The sequence below is a fragment of the Vicugna pacos genome, chromosome X (genome assembly GCF_048564905.1).
Source record: "Vicugna pacos chromosome X, VicPac4, whole genome shotgun sequence".
NCBI classification, from domain to species: Eukaryota; Metazoa; Chordata; class Mammalia; order Artiodactyla; family Camelidae; genus Vicugna; species Vicugna pacos.
Window position 1 is genome coordinate 13,425,938 of NC_133023.1, and position 18,971 is coordinate 13,444,908.

At 33.7% G+C, this 18,971-nt stretch overlaps 1 protein-coding gene across 3 annotated transcripts in view; it reads right to left on the minus strand.

Moving 5' to 3' along the window:
• Window positions 1-764: 764 nt before the first annotated feature.
• Window positions 765-18,971, minus strand: part of SCML2 (Scm polycomb group protein like 2) — an 83,992-nt gene continuing 65,785 nt past the window's right edge. For all 3 annotated transcript variants that reach the window (XM_072956180.1, XM_072956181.1, XM_072956182.1), the window contains 7 exons: window positions 16,410-16,533; window positions 14,424-14,627; window positions 13,498-13,680; window positions 7,979-8,089; window positions 7,063-7,317; window positions 3,579-3,730; window positions 765-2,506 (listed from right to left, as the gene is read on the minus strand). In XM_072956180.1, the coding sequence (XP_072812281.1) occupies window positions 2,378-2,506; window positions 3,579-3,730; window positions 7,063-7,317; window positions 7,979-8,089; window positions 13,498-13,680; window positions 14,424-14,627; window positions 16,410-16,533 (1,158 nt within the window). In that variant the 3' untranslated portion in view covers window positions 765-2,377. The remainder of the gene's footprint in view (window positions 2,507-3,578; window positions 3,731-7,062; window positions 7,318-7,978; window positions 8,090-13,497; window positions 13,681-14,423; window positions 14,628-16,409; window positions 16,534-18,971) is intronic.

Here is an 18,971-nt window from a genome sequence, read left to right on the forward strand (position 1 = left end):
CAGAATGCTTCAGATCTCAAGTTGCAGGATCCTGCTGCCTATAGAGGGTCAAAGGATGGACTGAGAGGGAAAACTAGAGCAAAGATAATTAAGTTCACAGGTGGCTAACACAGCATGATATTCTCTGGACAAAAATTTACAAACCAGACAGTGAAAAAAACAAGTGGTTTTGAATCACCCAAGTCTCAGATAGCAAATCGACACCCTCATTCCAGTTACCTGAGCCTCATCCTAGAGCCTCAGTTAGGACCCAAAGAGCAGCAGTAAAGTTTCTGGGTTCCAAGGCAGCAGCTCCTGAGGTAGGTGGGCCGAGGGGTTGGATGTTGAAGGCAATTTAACCACAACCCCGAGCTTTTCCACTAGGTAAGCCAGGAGAGCTGAGGGCAGAGCAGCAGTATGGCTTCAGGCCCCCAGAGGTAAAAGAGCAGCCAAAATTGCCAGCCCGAGGCATGAATTTAGGTGGGATGAGATATCTGGGGGCAATGCCATTTCTAGCACACTTGCATCATCGATAACAGTGCAAGTAACAAAAGCTTTGAGCACAGATTAAGCTCAGTGATTTAACCTCTTACTACTTTCCTAGGGTCTCATTTAAGGCCTCTACAAGAGATCAGCCCTTTGCTCTTCACCAGCAGAACAAGGGCAAGTGTTAAAACCAAGTATATGGACACATAAAGCCACAAACATACGGAGTGCTGCTTCTTCAACTACAACCAATTCATACATTAATGTAATGCGGTGAAAGCAAGTAAAATCACTCAACATTAATTGTTGAGGTTATTAAACTTTATTATATTTTAAAATCTGAAAATTGTAAAACAGTATTTGTACAAACACCTGAGGACTGTTTAACTGGGCACAGCATCTTCACACAATTTGTGAGACCAAGTTTAAATTAGATTTTTTTTATAACACAGAAGGAATAACATAGATGAAACCACCCTTTAAATAGTAGCATTCTTGTATAAAGTACATTTGGTTTTCTAAAAAAGAAAATGTACATTCTTGCCCCCTGGTGTACATTCTATTGGCATTTATAACAAATGGCTAATACTTTTAGCACAGATTCTCATAGCTTATAAACATTACACCAAAGTTATACAAAGTAATAACAATAAACATATAGCACCATTTCCCCTTGAAAGTTTCTAACTTTAAAAATAAAGCCCAAATGGTAAGTCAGAATTAATGCATCTTCCAAAATTTAGGAGAATAAATGGCTCAGAACTAAGTGAATTAAACTAGGAACATTGCATAGGACAGAGAACTTCCCTGTATGGAACCAATCTACGGATTGTTTCATATCCCCTGAAGACTAAGCTGAGAGGTACTAGTCTTAGCAAATGATACACATATTTTTTCAGAATAAAAACATCTAACTATATAAATAGTTAACCATTACCTCTGTGGCAGTGCAAAGTGCCATATTAAATTCAAAAAGGACAGATTTACTTGTTTGTATACCTACAGGTATAGAGTAATATATAAATATGGTATAGTATTTCTGTGAGGAATAAACACAGACAATAAAATATATATCTTTTAAAAATTTGGGCACAGGTGTCTTCATATAGAGGTGTGAGAAAGGAATGCTTAGTTAAATGTCTAAACTTGGTGAAAATATGTAAAGTTTTGAAATAATAGGTATTTCACTGAAAAAAACTTAGTCATACTCCATCCAAACCACCCTTGTAGTATAATATCTCCTGCATAAAACAACTATTCTATCTATCCTACAATTGTTCGAAATTTTTCAAAAACTGGTAAGAACACTTTATGAAAGTTTATAAGCTTGTTTTTTTCTTTAAATATGAACAAACACAACATACAGAGAAATAATAATGAAAGGAAAATAATTTATATGGCTATTCCTGTTCTGGAAACTGGTAGAACACAAACAGAACATTGCAGTAAGACATAAAACATTTGAGAAAGAGATGATATCTATAGTTGCATCTTTAAATTCTCTTCTAAGTAAAATTTCTCATGGATTTCCTTAGAGAATCTGTCAGTCCCTGACACTTTCCCCTTTGGGATTTAGCTGTTTTGGTTTTACATATAAACATTAACCAAAATCAAAGTGTTTCTCTATTTCCTGTGTGAATTATATTTGTAAACTGCATAATAAAATAATAAACTGTAAACTGTAACATAATGAAAAGACATAAAGAACTGCCAATTTGAATATGCTAATACTATCATATTTATGTTTTTTATAGAAGACTGGACTGTAATGTAGTTCTGCAACTCTGGATAAAACGTATTTTTAGAGGAACCTTCTACAAAATAAAATTGCTATGAGAATAAAAATACTTTTAAATTAAAAAGTTATCAGGACAACTGAAAATTATGTCTAATCTAAACTTGCACATTTTTTTCAATTATATTTTCCTTCTTTAAGTTTTTCAATATAGTAGCATAACTTTAAGGCTGGCCCCAGCTTCAGCCCCATATACTTCATCATCACATCACTTTTGAGTAGTAGCAGAGCCTTCCCATCAATCTCCTACAGAGAGAAAGAAATTATAATTATTTCATATTTTGTCAAGTTATATATGAGCATGTAAAATAGAGAGCAACTGTACATTTTCAATATATATTCTCTGAATATGCATTTATTTCCTGAAAAACTATTAAAAATCTAACTGTACGTTACGTGAAGCATCACTTGATAATTTCTAAATTTTAAGAAAAAGGAAATTTAACCCAGCATCTTTGAAAAATGGCCTTAACATTTGAATTTGAATTTATACTATGTGCTGAATAAAATACCACATATCTATGACAAAGAGTAGAAAACAAACTGTAGAAATGAATTTCAGATGGTCATTAACTTTCTTAGAAAGGCTGGAAATACGAGTATGTCAGCATTAATACAAACTATAAATGTGCTATACAGTGTTGTCTTTATGTTGAAAGCTATTCAGTTAGCTATTCAGTTAGTTGCTAATTAGATGCTAAAACTTATTACTGATTTTCTTACAATATCAAAAAGGATACATCAGATATTTGGTCACTAATTTGACTTGTTAGAAAAGACTATAAACATTATTTAACAGATACAAGGCATCCTCCTAATATTCCTTATTTCCTTGATTAAACAATTTACATCATGGAAGCATATTATTTGGTATTCATGAGTTCCTACTTAAAATAAAGCTGCACTTAATCTTATACAGTTGCTGGATTAATCGGGCATCTTAACAAGGAGGACACCCTGTCACAGCTGTGGTTACCCCTCCTACTCCCGGTCCTGGGGCCGAGCAGGGAGCAGGTGGGGAGGAGGATCCTTGTAGCTGTCATTACAAAGAAGACACCTTAGAGTGGCTGTGCTGAATCATCTTCTCTTGAGAACTTGAAGACTTGTATTTTAGGTACTTTGGTACCCTTTAAAGCACAGATCCAGCCTCTACCATTTAAGGATCTAATTCTAGGCAAAGTAAACTTTCTCACATATGGACAAATCAGTTGATAGGGTTCCCCCACCATCCACACTAATCAGTATCCAACCGAGGAGCCTGCAGAGAGGTCATTCAAAGGCATTAACAGCAGGAAAACTGGATCAAAAGATACATTACATGTTGCCTGAAGAGGTCGGCGAGGGGGCCTGATATTTGAGGATCTTTATTTTTCATAAACTGTATCACTTCATCCACAGACCAGGTTGAAGGGTCCTTAGAGAAGCCTTGTTTCAGGACACTGGGATCAGGTACAGCTATATAACCTGGAGCTTCAATGGGGGGGGGGGGAAGACAAATCATACTTGACCTGATCATTATCCTGAAAGAAGAGATGTTAGGTGGGGATTAATGGTCTCATTCCTGGAACCTTCTGTGAAGTACCCCAGTATGGACCCAGGACTCCAAGTGTAAAATCCAGTGAGAGCCTATATAAAGATGACCTGAGGATGGCTCCCCACGAACATCTCACCTGACCTCCCCCAAACCACAAAAGCAGCTCTTGAAGGTACCTAAAAGCTTCAAAAATCATAAAAGAGACTGAGCGATCCGAGGCCTCTTTGGCCACAGGCAAATATAGCAAAAGATCTGTTACTTGGGTTAAATTAGGTTAATTTAAGCTAACCCATTGCTCTCTTAAAGTATTTCAAAGAATTTCTCTCAATCTTTCCCCTCTCGGTCTCTCCAGATTAGGTTTATTTTACTAGCTAATTACAATGGAAATTCCCAGAATTTACAGTTTTATAGTTGCTTAATTTTATTCATTTCAATGAATTTCAACAACCCCCACGATCTTGGAGAACCAAATTAGTTCTTTACCAAATCTCTGCCATGTATTCAATATGGGTATTTTTTAGCATCACTTTATTCTTTAAAATTCTTGTCTCTCAAGGTTTAAATGCTTACCTGGATTTTGAAGAAAATATTATTTTCTTGCTTAGCTAGGTTAGAAATACCTATTTAATATTATACTGAATACTTCTTTCAAGTTTATTGCATAGTAATAGATATTTTGGTTGAAGGTTTATATGTTTAAAAAAGAAATAACTGAGACATGAAACAATTTAAGTGCTCATATCTTAAAAAGTTGTAGCTGTGCTGTTCACTAAGTTGTGCTGAAATTTCTTTGTGTCCAGATAATTATTCATTTACTCAACCAGAGTGCTCAACTCCCTAAAGTTAGTGTGATAACAGAAGTGAGTTTTGTAATCTGCTAGGAAGATCTGTTTCTCTAACCAAGGACTGTCAACAGAAATTTGATCTTTTTTTTGTGTGAACTGCCCAAAGTGCACCTTTTCTTTCCTATCATCTGGGCTCTTGCCATTTTAGGGGTATTTTGAGTATTTACTCAGGGAAAGGGCAAAAGAAAAACAGAAGATAAAAGAACTCACAATTGTAAATTTATTGTGTAGCTCAGAATTTTCTTTTTTAGTATCGCAACTTTGATGTGAAATAAAAACACTTTAATAAAATATATCCTCCTTTCCACTTATCAGACAAAAATGTTGGTCTACCAAGAAATGCTGCTGGGCTGTATCAACCCAAGTAAAAATGATGATGGTTTAGACCATGCCATGCCTAAGGCATTCTAACAATTCAGAAAGAAAATTCTTCTCCTTTAACTCAAGAAAGACTCAAGTTAATATTAAAAAACTATTGGTAAGGCTAATCATATTTCTAAATTAACTTATATTTTTGTGGGATTTTTGGTTTCTGTCATCAGAATCTGGTATAGTTATATCTTGAGTAGTATGTAACTACTTTTACGGATTACTATGAATAAAATATATGTAAAGATATAATTTCTGGTATAAAACTATAATTTTACATTAAAAATAAAACAACTTTAAGCTCATCTACTTCTAACCTATCATGGAAAAATAATTTAATTGGGCCCATATCTTCAAAATGATCAGAGAGAAGAGAATTACAAATAATTACATGAAACAAACTAATTATGTGAAAAACAAAGTCCAGTCATGCTCTTCCCCTTAATGGCTTTGTCTTACACACATTAGGATATCAGTAAATATTTGTGAAATAAATAAACTGAAAGTGATTTGATTTTATCCCCAATGATGTTAATGAATTTCTTTCGTATAATAAAAATCAACGATTTGTTTCAAATATCGGGCTGGGGCAGGGCACAGCAGGGTAGAAGGTTGTGTGAGCATCACCAGCAATCAAGAGCAGACTCAGCTTTAAGTAACTGTTTCAATACTTTAAAGAAAATAATAGTAATGACACTTCTAGACAATTTCCAAGTGAAATGCTTACTTATTCTCTGGAGATGTAGGTAGCACAGTGGTTAAGAGTACAGCCCTGTAGCCAGAGTGTCAGGACTAGCCCAGCCACTTTCTAGCTGGGGGACCTTAGTCAAGTGACTTCTCAGATTTCTCACCTGAGAATGTTTACCAGCACCTACATCTCAAGGAATTGTTGTAAAAATGTAATGCATGAGGCTACGTAAAATATTATATGCCTGGCACATGTCAGATAGTGATGAAGGCGATGATTTCTATTACTATTAAGTACTGTTATTACTATTAGTCTTTCCACTCCTAGGAAGACCAGAAGCTAGTATTCTCAAGCCCCCAAACAGGCTACTTTGGCATGGTAGTGTTAGACATACATTTGGAAGTGAGATATTCAGCACTGGAGATTACCTTTGAGAGCCTTTTATTGAGAAGGCCTTTCTTCATAAACTCATATATTGTGAAAATATCTAAAAATTCAGGGTACACTACCCTGTTATTAAATGAACATCTATCTTCAAACTCTCCACAAAAATCACCCTAAAACCAAAGACAATCTACATGGGGTATGAGATGGGGGTGATGACATTAAATGGGTCACAGCATGTGTACAGTACAGTTGCCCATAGATAACATCCATTATGAAAGGCAAAGCAGTTAGTTCCTACTTCCTTTACCCCTCAACATTGCCTAGATGCCTATCTGGAAAAAAAGGACAAAACACTTTCTCAGCATCCCAGCACCCTTAATCCTTTAAGGGTACAGGATAGTAGCTATCTTTGCATATGGAAGGCTGTTTGGCTCTTTCCAAACAACAGGGAATAGGACGCTGCTCTGTTTACACACATCATATCTTCCTGGTGGGTCTGACGGAATGACTGAGGGTGTGGAAAATGGGGAAATGATTGCAGCAATAGGATGCCAGAGCCACGATCTGGGGGCCACACGTGGGCTGGGACCATAAAAGGTCTCAAGAGAGACCAGGAAGAGAGTACATCAGAAAGGAGAGGGAATGTACCCTTTCAGGCCTCAGAGTCATGAGAGGTTTGTGAGTCCAGGCAGTGCACAAGGAAACAATACAGTATGATGGATTCAGAATCACTAAACTGACAAGTCTCTATCAGAGACATAGTTGGTGATTGAGATCCCCAGAAATGGTTCTGTAATGTCATGACAATTAGAGCATCTGTAGCAGCTTGGCCCAGACAGTGACATGAGGCGGGGGTCTCCACTTCCTCAATTTTGGCACTTTCTCCAATGTGATACACTCTCAGGGGATATTGTGGGGAATGGAAACCTTAAAGGGAAAGACAAACACATCGGTTGAGAATCACTGTTTTTGAATATACCTTCACTTTTCCTCTGCATTTGGAATTTAACTTCATAGTGACTGCTCTTGGTAGGTGACGTAGTCTCCACTAGTGCTGAATCTGAGGTGCATGGCACACTTTGAGGAAAATTCCAGGAGACTGCAGTATGAATGCTTATAGGATTTCTGCTGGCAGGATTCAAAGAATTTGCTGAATTCAGTGGTGCATTCTGAGACTCATCAGGAAGCTCTTCCTCTACAGGCATGACAGTTCCCTCAGAAGACAATACTTCTTCTACAAGAAAAAAGACAAAGGCAATTATCTTCAACGGGTTAACAGCTCAAATACTATTAAAAGGTCAAAAATCTCCTAATTGCCAACAACAGTTCACTTAAGCCATTCTATACCAAACCACAAACCTCTTAACACAAAGTACACAGCCATCCCCTTCTTGGTGTTTATAGTAATGGACACTGGCCTGAAATCCAGTGATTCTGTGACATCACCTATATTCCTCATGGCAACTCTCCCTTGCCAGTCTTGCCACCAAGGCTATGAATACCTCACTAAAGCATTAATCTTTAGGAATGTAGTTCTTTACAACTATTTGTTATAATATGATCACATAGGTGGTTTCTAACATTTGCTTACTACTTGGGCACTTAAAACGTTCACTGGTGAAATGTACTAGGGTTTTCAAGTCCTCCTTCTATCAGCTTTTAGCAATACAAAGTTAAATGGAAAATGCCGCTATAATTGATTTTCTTTAATCCAGAAATGACAACTGTGCACTTCTGAAGGGAATGAAGTGCTCAACAAAACTGCCAAAGCAGTATGCTAATTGCCAAATTGATTTGGGCAAATATACTCCCGTTCCCAACACCAACACCCAAAAGCATACATAAGTGCTAGCAAAGTGACTTTTCTTCCCAATCTTGGGAAGAAAACTATTTACCTTCAGAGGCATGCACTTTTGTTTTGGGAAGCTTAGGAGAGAGAGGAACATAAGGCAGAGGTTGCTGAGAAGGTCGTTTGGCGCTTTTCTTTTCTGTTATATCTTCTTTTTCTGTTTTCAAAAAAAAGATGTCTGTTATAATGAATTAATATACTTAGTATTTTCATATCAAAATACTTTTATTTCTGAATCATTTGCCTACTATAACTTCATCAATAATTTATCAATTATTTGATTGTTTATGAATAAGATGTGTTCATTTCAACCTACTAAATATTTCAGTGATACATTCAAGAGTTTAAAGTATTATGTCTAGGCTTCATTTATTCTAGAGTTATCATATCTTTCTAATTATTTCAGGAAGCAGTGAGGCAACCAATTATAATGGGTCTAAAAAGGTCTGGGAAAATTGCTCCCATAAGCAAGGAAAGTTAAGAATTCAGAGAAGTTAAAGAGAAGATGGGGTGCAATGAACAGTCCATTTTACAGGCAATAATCCTGGCCTAGGGCTAGCCTTACAACAATTCTATTGTTTACTTATCATTCAACCGAATGAATTTCTCCCTAAAGGACCACTCTTTAAGGCATACTCCTGAAAGTAAAGACAACTCAATTTATTAATTACATTCTAAGTATCAATCAATATTTTAATTTAATATCCAACTAAAAGGAAAAATAAAGTACAACAGAAATCTATGAAGTATGATAATAGGCCTCGAGACAGAAGAAAGATTGCAATGAGAAAGTACCAAAGTCAAACTTCATCTAGTTTAAAATGGCTGGGGGCCAGGGATGCCTCTCAAAAAAAATCTGATATAACCTTTAGCCATCCAGTTACTGACTGATTACTAATGAGTCTAAGAGAACTCTTACCATTTGATTTTATTTTTAATCGTCAACTACAAAACCAACAGGCAAAATATATTTCAACGAATGAGAGAGATTTCTACAATCAGAACAGCTAAATTCTAAGAAAAGAAATAACTGACTTTTTTTATACCCACTTAATGATAAAGAAAATTTGAGTACTAAAGTATATAGTTTCTATAGTTTTCTGTTGATGTTTATCTCAGAATCATAGTAACATCAGAAAGAGTCTTCACTTATTTTTTACTTGTAATATTATAATTCTTTATGAAAAGTTTATGAAGCTGGTCTACTATCTGGGGTTGATACAAACACAAAATTAATTCTTGATTTCTGCAATTGGGTATTGTACTGAGCTCAGGCATAAAAACTGTTCCTGCAGAGGTAACTAGAAAAAGCCAGATAATTTACAAAGTACTTTAAAAGTCATCATAGAGAGGCACTTCCAGGATGACTGATTAAGGACTTAGGAAAATCCACTCCTCCATAAAAATAATGACAGCATTGGCAAAATTAACTTTCTCAAAACTCTGGACATCAATTAGAGGCTTATGATAATCCAAAAAGCATATATTCAGGAAAAATGGCTGAATCTCAGAAAGAACAGCAAATTCTGTGGCATTTTAGCTTCCCTATATCAGTCCCTTCACCTCAGTTTCAAAGCAGCCTTGCAAACCAACAGCTTCACAGGTGCAGTAGCTGTGAAAGCCAGCAGCCTAGCACTGGAGGGGCACAATGGATTTGGAATTCTCCAAAAGCTCCATCCCCAGAGAACTGTCACTATTCAACCAATCTTGCAGCTCACTGAAAGCCTCTGATCTCCAGGCTTGTTTTATTTGACCTGAATCAGTTTGTTCTGTGAGAAACAGCCCTATCTCCAAAGCACTGGTCAAAAACTAAACCAAAACAAAATGAAAAAAAAAAAAAAAAAAAAGAAAGAAAGAAAGAAAAAGAAAACCAAAATAGTGGCAGTTGTTTACACAGCAGCTCCCTGAGGCAGTATTACCAGTTGGGGCTGACAAGAAGCTGACTAAAAAGCTTAAAAGGAAAAACTAGAGAGTGAGATGTCCATTAGGGGACTTGAAGAGCACTGAGACACTCTTGGGAATCTAGAAGGCCATATGTATGTACATGGCTGTATGAATGCTCAGGAAAGACTTGAGAAGGCCCTAATCTTTCATTTTTTTGCTGACCTTGAAGCTCTGCACAAAGGAGACTTGTAAACTGACTCCTGGAGTGTTCAAGGTAAGTCCCAACACATAAACAAAACCCCTTGGCTACTGGTTCCAAGGCATTTAAGAAAATCCCTGTCCAATCATCAGCTGACCATTAAGCTAACTGAACAGACTTTAGTAGCCATGTATGGTAAAACTAGCCCAAGAGAAGTCATCAAATTAGTCCAGGAAAGTCACTAAAAACCAAATAGCACCAGCAACAACAAACCCTAGGAAAGGGGAAGGAATTTGATTTTCGGACTGGCTGCATTATTTTAAAATTTCAATTAAAAATTTAGGAGACCTACAAAGAAACGAAAAGTATGACCCATACACAGGGAAAAAAAGTCAAGAGAAATTGCCTCTGAGGAAGCCCAGGCACTGGACTTACTAGGCAAAGACTTCTGTCAGCTATTTTACACATGTTCAAAAAACTTTAAAAGAAAATCATGCCTGAAGAACTAAAGCAAAGTATAAGAACAATGTCTCATACTATCAATAAAGCAATAAAAATTATAGAAAAGAACCAAATAGAAATTTGGGACTTGAAAAGTGTAATTAATGAAATTTAAAAGAAAAAAAAGCACTAGAAGGGCTCAGCATCAGCTTTGAATTAGCAGAGGAAAGAATCACTAAGTTTTTAAAAGGTCAATTGAGATTACATAGTCTGAGGAACAGAAAAAAAAAAGAGTAAGAAAAAATGAACAGACCTCAGAGACCTGTGAGACACCACCAAGGCTACCAAAATACACATAATGGGAGAGTCCTGGAAGGAGAGGAGAGAGAGTAAGGGGTAGAAAGAACATATGAAAAAACAATGTCTAAAGCTTTCCAAATTTAATGAAAAACATTAATTTGCATAATCCAAAAAGCTCAAAAATTTCAGATAGGAAAAACACAGAGATATTCACACTTAGAAAAAACACAGTCAAACCATCAAAAGCAAAAGACAAAATCACGAAATGAGCAAAAGAAAAGCAAATCATCACATACAAAGGATCCTCAATAAGATTAGCAACTGACTTTTTACCAGAAACTACAGAGGCTAGAAGGAAGTGGGATGCCACATTAAAAGCTTTGAAACAAAAAGATGGTCAATCAAGAATTCTCTATGTAGGAAAACTAACCTTTAAAAGATGAAAGAGAAAATAGGAAATTATCTATAAATAAAACCCGACAATTTCTCACATGCAGAGCTATCTTATAAGAAATACTAAAGAGACTCCTTCAAGTTGAAATGTAGCAAGTAATTTAAATCCACATTACCAAAAAAAAAAAAAAAGAGTACCAGTAAACATATTTGTATTGATAACTCTTTTCTTCTCCCTTTTCATTTAAAGAAAAACTACACTTAGAAACAATAATTAGTACATATATGTGAACTAAAAAAATGTGCAGTATACTGTATATATGTATTTACATGCAATATAGTATGTGCAGTCAAATTGTAATAATTTTACATAATAAAACTGAAAAAAGAAAAAAATTTAAAAAATAAATAAAAACAACTACATAAAGGAATAATTATAAAATTGTATTTGGGGGCTTATAATGTATAAAATGTAATTTGTATAACAATAATTGCACAAAGAAGGGGCAGGAAATAAATTTATACTGGAGCAAAGTTTTTGCATAATATTAAAATTGAGCTGGTATTAATCCAAACTAGATAGTTTTAAATTAAGATGTTAACTGTAATCCCCAAAGCAACTCAAGAAAAATTTGAAAATAAATAAAAATATTTAGTAAAAAGAACATGGGAATTAAAATGGCATATAAGAAAACATCTATTTAGAACAAAAGAAGGCAGTAATGAAGGAAAAAAGATTAAAAAAAGACATACAGAAGACAGGTATCAAATGGTAGATGTAAATCCTACCTTATCAGTAATTATATTAAATATCCATGAAATAAACACTCCAGTAAAAAATTAGATTGGCAGAATGGACTTTTTAAAAAGTTCCAGTTACAGACTTACTATAAGAGACACATCTTAAATTCAAACACAGAAGCAGGTTCAAAGTATAAGGGTAAGAAAAAATATATCATACAAATAGTACTTAAAATAGGACTGAAAAGTCTATAGTAATATCAGAGAAAACAGACTTTCATGAAACAATCCAAAAATTAAATTAAGAAAATAATTCCATTTATAATAGCATGAAGAATGAAATACTTAGGGATGAATTTAACAAAAGAAGTGCCACGTGTGCTCTCTGAAACTATAAAACATTGTTGAAATAAAATAAAGACCTAAATAAAACGAAAGACATCCCATGTTTATGGACTGAAAGACTTAATATTAAGATGACAATAATCCCCAAACTAATCCGCAGAATCAGCACAATCCCAGCTGTCTTCTTTGCTGCGGGGAAAAAAAACAACACCTGAAACTGAGAGGCTGATCCTAAAATTCATATAGAAACGCAAGGGACTCAAAACAGTCAAAACAATCTTCAAAATGGGAGAACAAAGTTGGAATATTCATCCTTCCCAATTTCAAAAGTTGCTACAAAAAGCTACAGTAGTCAAGATAGTACAGTACTGCCATGAGGATAGACATACAGATCAATGAAATAGAACTGAAAATTCTGAAATAAACCCATATATTTGTAGTCAATTCATTTTTGACAAGGGTGCCAAGACAAATCAATAGTGAAAAAGCCATCTTTCAACAAACAGTGCTGTGAAAACTAGATATCCACCTGTGAAAGAACGAAATCGGACCCCTATATCTTACAACATAAAGAAAAATTAATTTGAAATAGATCACTGACCTAAATATAACAGCTAAAACTATAAAATTCTTAGGACAAAACATTGGAATAAATATTTATGAACTTGTATATGTTGTTTTCTTACATATGACAACAAAAGTACAAGAAACAAAAAATAGGTAAATTGGACTTCATCAATTAAAAATTTTTGTGCTTCAAAGGACACTATTAAGAAAGTGAAAAGACAACTCACAGAATGGCAGAAAATATATTTAAGGTATATATCTGATATGAAACTTTTATCCCCCAAATATAAAGAATTCCTTATATATTATATTTATGTATAATAAATATAAATATAAAATGTAATATATACATGTATAATATGTATTTCTGTATAATAAAGACAAATAACCCAATTAAAATGGGCAAAGGATTTGAATATACATTTCTCCAATGACGATGTACAAATAGCCAATAGCACATGAAAGATGCTCAACGACATCAGCCATAAGGGAAATGCAAATCAAATCACAATGATATACCTCTGAGGTTTTCATTTTCAAGTTCATATATCATACATGTCTGATTAGTTCATTGTGGCTAAAAGGTTTACTTTGAGGAGGACACAAGGAAACACTGAATTACAGAAGATTCTCAAGTTAATATAGAATGTAATATAAAACAGAAGCACAGTATACAATTTTACATTTTCTCTTACCTGAGTTATTTTCATCATGCTCTGTAGGACTATTATTATTACCTCTGTAAGAGCTAAAAGGCTGGCTACTCAAAAGGTTATCACACTGCAGGCTGTGGCACAAGTTCTCAAGAAAGCGAAGAGCAAATGATGCACTGTTCACTGGTGGGAGCTGGATGGAATGAGTTTCCCCATCAAAGGAGGCTATTATATGGAAAAAGAGATGTCAGAGTTACAGGATAGAAAGATGAGAACCACAATATCAACCCAAAAAAGCCATCATTTTAGGAAATGTAATATAAGTTTAATTTGTAGTTTCTATAATTTACAAAGGAATAATCTTAAATTATAAAAGTTCCTCTCATTCAAACACAACAGCCTGTGTTGATAAAAGCATTCTCCTTTAAAAATATCAGTAAGGAAACAACAAAATAGATACAGACACCCACTCATCTGTAACAATACTTCCTGTTCTTCTAAACATTCCATGGGCACAAATGCAGTATCTATCTGATCACACAATCATGAAAGCTAGATGTATCTTATCTCTCAATCACTTTTTGAATCACATTTTCTTTTAGAGATTCTTATAGCTCAGTCTGTGTTCTAAAAAAATTAAAATATATTATCAACTAAGGTACTTTATCTATAGTGAGCTTACTGTAGCATGTAAAAGGAAAAATCTGTACCTTTTACCTCAATTTACAATACTACTCTGACATTATTTACCAATTTTCAAAGTTAAACTTTCCAAACCAGGGTTAAAAGTCAATAAACATATAATTATTATAAATAGTCTATCATATTAATATACTAAATAATTCAATATTATGGTTAATAGAATATAAATTTATAAAATAATCTATGTATTATAAAATCCTTGCCTTCTCGAAACCTAAAATCAAATTTGGGGGGAAAAAAGATAATAAAGGATTAGATGAACATACCAGTTATCACTTCTCCTCCACGATGATCTGGCTTAAGGAATCCAAAAACAGTCTTACTTTGAATGGCACAATCCACGCAGGCCTGTACGGTCCGCCGGAGAACCACATTTACAGGGCCCGGACCAAAGTGATCAGGCAGCTGCTGGATTTTCTTCTGATCCAGGTGAGGGCCACAGTTTCCATGTTTGTTTATATAGACACAGACTTGAGAAAAACATGTATATACAGATATAACAAACAATGAGATTGGTTAAAAGGAACATAAACACTACATAATCAATCACTATATATCCCATTAGCCATGCTTCACTCAAAGAGAAACTAAACAGTTAATATCAATGATCATTTCTGCTACCTAAAAATATGTATGTAAATATATTTTCACATTTTATAAATATATTAAACCTAGAAAGAAATAATGCAAATGCTTATTCAATTTTCTAGAATTCTGCCAAAACCAATTATAATAAAAAAAATAGAAGTTTTAGTAGCATCACAAAACAATTCTTCACACATTCCCATAATATATAAAATGGCTTAAAGACAGATGAATGTTTTCACCTTTTACCTGGAATCACAGTACGATAATTTTCTTTCAAAACTGGTCATGTAGCACACTCCTTTTGGACTGAACTTATTTTGAATCAACAATTCATTAAACAGTATTTTCTAAAGTAAGCAAATAATTTAAGATGTGTGTCACAGTAAGTTCTAATGACCTAGAGAAAATTTTTTTTATTAATTTTAATAAAAACATTCTTTATATACATGCTGAGGTTCACTGAAGAAAATCTTTAAATAAGTGCTTTCCTTAGTATAATAAAAGCATTTAGAATTTAGAGGCAAATCATCTATAATCACCATCAGTCCAGTTTCCATAATTTTTCTTCACTCAGAATCAACAAATACAAATTAACATACAATGTAATAATAATATGATTATTACCAAACAAAATATATTGTCCCCCTAAATCAACAGGCACATTATTTTTATCCATTACTTAATTTATTGCAAAATTTTCATATATATATAGTCTATATTTAGTATAATAAAAACCCATTAATCTCACTTTCACTATGTTGAAATATGATAATTCAACTTTGAGGCAATAGCCAGAGGAAGGACGGACTCTGTCACAGAAATGAAACAGCTATTAAAAACTTAACCTGAGGCGCTGATGGCATGGACAAAGTTCTACTTGTTCAAGTGAAGCTAAACAAGGATTCTAATGTTTTATCTCCTTTGCAGTATACTCATTTAGGTAGTCTCTCCTGCTAATGGACTAAAAATCAGAAATAATAAAGTGACAAAATGGCATATGTTACAATAATCATTTTTAAAGTGATTTCTATTTCAGAAAATTAAATTTTAATTTCTTTTTACTAAAAAAAGAAAAATCAATGGAAAAAAGTCCAGGGAACAGAAGAATATACGAAAGATAATTAAGGATCTAGGAGAGGAAGTAATGAAACATGCTTCAAAAAAATAAGAAAGGAATAAGGAAATTTGCAGGAGATGACAAACAAAAGGGATTGATTAGTCTGGGTCTGTATCATTTCACACTCTTCAAACAGCAAAGAACAATTTAAAGTCATCATGCACCTTGACAGGCAAGAATCTGTGAAAATCTTAACAGGCATTAAAAAATGGTTTGAGGTAGCTTTAAAAATACAAGACAAAAAGACAAATTGTGAAATGAGATAAAGGGAAAAGAAGAATAGATTTGACAATAATGTAAATTTTATAAATCTTACCAAGATGGATAAAATACCTTAAGGATATTGAATTTTCAAGTGACTCATGTATTTAAACAAATTGTTTTTCCTTAACACCTAAATGAACAATCAAAATTTCAAAATACTTTAATATGAAAAATGATAAATGTTTATTACTATTATCTTTTTCTCCTCTTATTTCCAGGACTTCAAAGACACTGAAAATACAACAAAAGATAATTTTATACTCCTTTAAAAATACTAATTTACCTGTGGACATCACTATTTTAGATGACTCAGGAACAGCATCCTTAAATGAAACGCCACCATGTTCTCTGGCTAGCGCACTTAAAGAAGTTGAAGATGTGGAACACATAACAGGAATACATTTTTCCTGTTTAAAAAAAAAATCCTAGATAAGGAGGTCAGAGAAGTATTGGCATCACTGGTTCACAAATTATCAGCTGTCGGAAGTCTTCAGGGTTGGAAACCCCTGTGTCACAAACTGCAATACTTTTCAAACTGTCCTCCTAAAAGGGGCCCATATGCTGGTCAGTGAGGAGAGGAAGAGACCAAGAGGATGGAATTCCCAATGCTACCCCTGCTCCAACTAGTCACACTTCAGACAAAGTAATTTGCTCTGTAAAATTTGTTTTATTTTTTTAGTTTTCCCTGTAGGTTTTTTTTACACTAAAGTAGTCTGGAAACCTAATCCAGCAATTCATCAAATGATAGTGGGGGACCTCAACAAGGCAGAGGACAGAATTTGTCTTTGGAAAGCAGTCACTCATCTGGGTGTTTATTGTTATTGAGCCTGTATTTCTTCATATTGCATACGATAATTCTCACAAAATCACAAGTGGCTTGCTAAAGTCCATACAAGATTATGCCTGTTATATGTAAGAACCAAATGTCTTTTGGGAATTACTAAACATCACTAGTGTTTCATTTATTTTGTATCAACTCTTGAGGTTTTCTTGGAGCTGCCTTCAAACATGACTCTCCAATGTCAGAGAAGGCACTCCTGTGCCTAGAAAAGGTAGTAACAGAAGATATTTAACAGGCAAGGACAAAGGAGAAAAAACAGAGTAACAGTGTTTTCAGATTTTTCTTTATTTATAAATTAATGACTGTCATTTGGGCTCACAGTATCCTAGTAAATCATGTTATTTTTAAAGTATTAAATTACAAGGGGCTGGGTACAGTGGTAGAGCATATGCTTAGCATGCATGCGGTCCTGGGTTCAATCCCCAGTAATTCCATTAAAAATAATAAAGTACTATATTATAATTACTGTGTCAATATACTCTCATTCTTTCAGTATTTTAAAACTCTGAAATCTAAATCCTGACTTAAGACTTATCAAAATATTATGTTTGCATTAACACTGTAAGTTGAATAAAGATACGTCTATTTGGTAAATGTGCTTCCACACATCTATAGCTGACAAAAGAGAATCTACTGCAAGAACAATTCCTACTCTAGTTCAGAGTTAAATCTTCATCCTTTTATGATGAAATAATGAAGCTAAAGAAGATGAACGCAAACTGAAATGCTTTCTTTGAAACCAGAAAGTTTATTATCAAAAAAATTACAGTATCTGTTCCTTGCCCCTCCTCACCACCATAGAACAGTATTTTCAAAAAAATCTCATCAAAATTGTTAAATTAGCATTGGAATTATTTGAAAATAAAGGAGTCAAGAGAAACTTCTTTGATTGAGGGGATAATTAGGTTTTTTTTTAAATTTATTTTTAATGGAGGTACTGGGGATCGAACCAGGACCTCATGCATGCTAGTCATGCACTCTACCACTGAGCTATACCCTATACCCAAGAGAAACTTTTTGAAGCTATCATATCTTCACCATATACCAACTAATCACAAAGACTTTTTTTCAGCAGTTGGAAAATATGCATTAAATATATGCATCAATGATCTCGATACATCTTAATTTTTAAAATGCATATTAAATATTATTTGCCTTTAAATTTCATTAACTTTTAAAAACTTCATGTAATTTATTTTTAATTTGAAAAATTTCATCTGCTAAGAATTTACATTAGAACCTGCTTATTTGATTTTTTCAATGTTTATGATTTTATATTTGAAATACATTCAGTTTTATTGACTTTTGATTTTTATTTCCTAAATTTTGAATGTTTTTTTAAAAAATACCAATATTTATATAAGTTTTTAAAAATCAAAATGGTGTTGTCATTTTACTCCATACCACAAACATTAGTTGAAACAAAACAGAAGTGTTATATATACTGATATCAGATGGTTGAACTCAGAAATGTTTAAGGTAATACTGCTGAAATTTAATTCAGTTCTAATAGATTTAGAAAATTTTTATGTCTTTAGAATTTATCTCTTGTAAACAGGATGTATTTGGATCTTTTGAAAAATCCATTTCGATTATCTTTGTCTTTTAATTGAAGAGTTTAGTGCACTAACTTTTAAAGTAATTGTTAACAAATTTAGGCCTGGATCTACCATTTATTATTTGTTTTTTGTCTGTTTCCTCTGTATTTTGTTCCTCCATTCCTATCTTTTTTTTTTTTTTGATTACTTGAATAGTCCACAGAATTCCATTTTAATTTTCCCATTGGCTTTTTAGCTTTATTTCTTGACATTTGTGTTTTCATACCGTGCCCTGGGAATTACAATGTACAATCCACATAAAGTTAATATTGTACTGCTTAACAAAAAATATTGAAACCCTGCAGTGATACAAATCCATATCCCCCACCCCAAGTCTTTATACTATTATTATTTTATGTATCATGTTTATGTATGTTATAAACTCCACAAGATAAAGTCATACTTT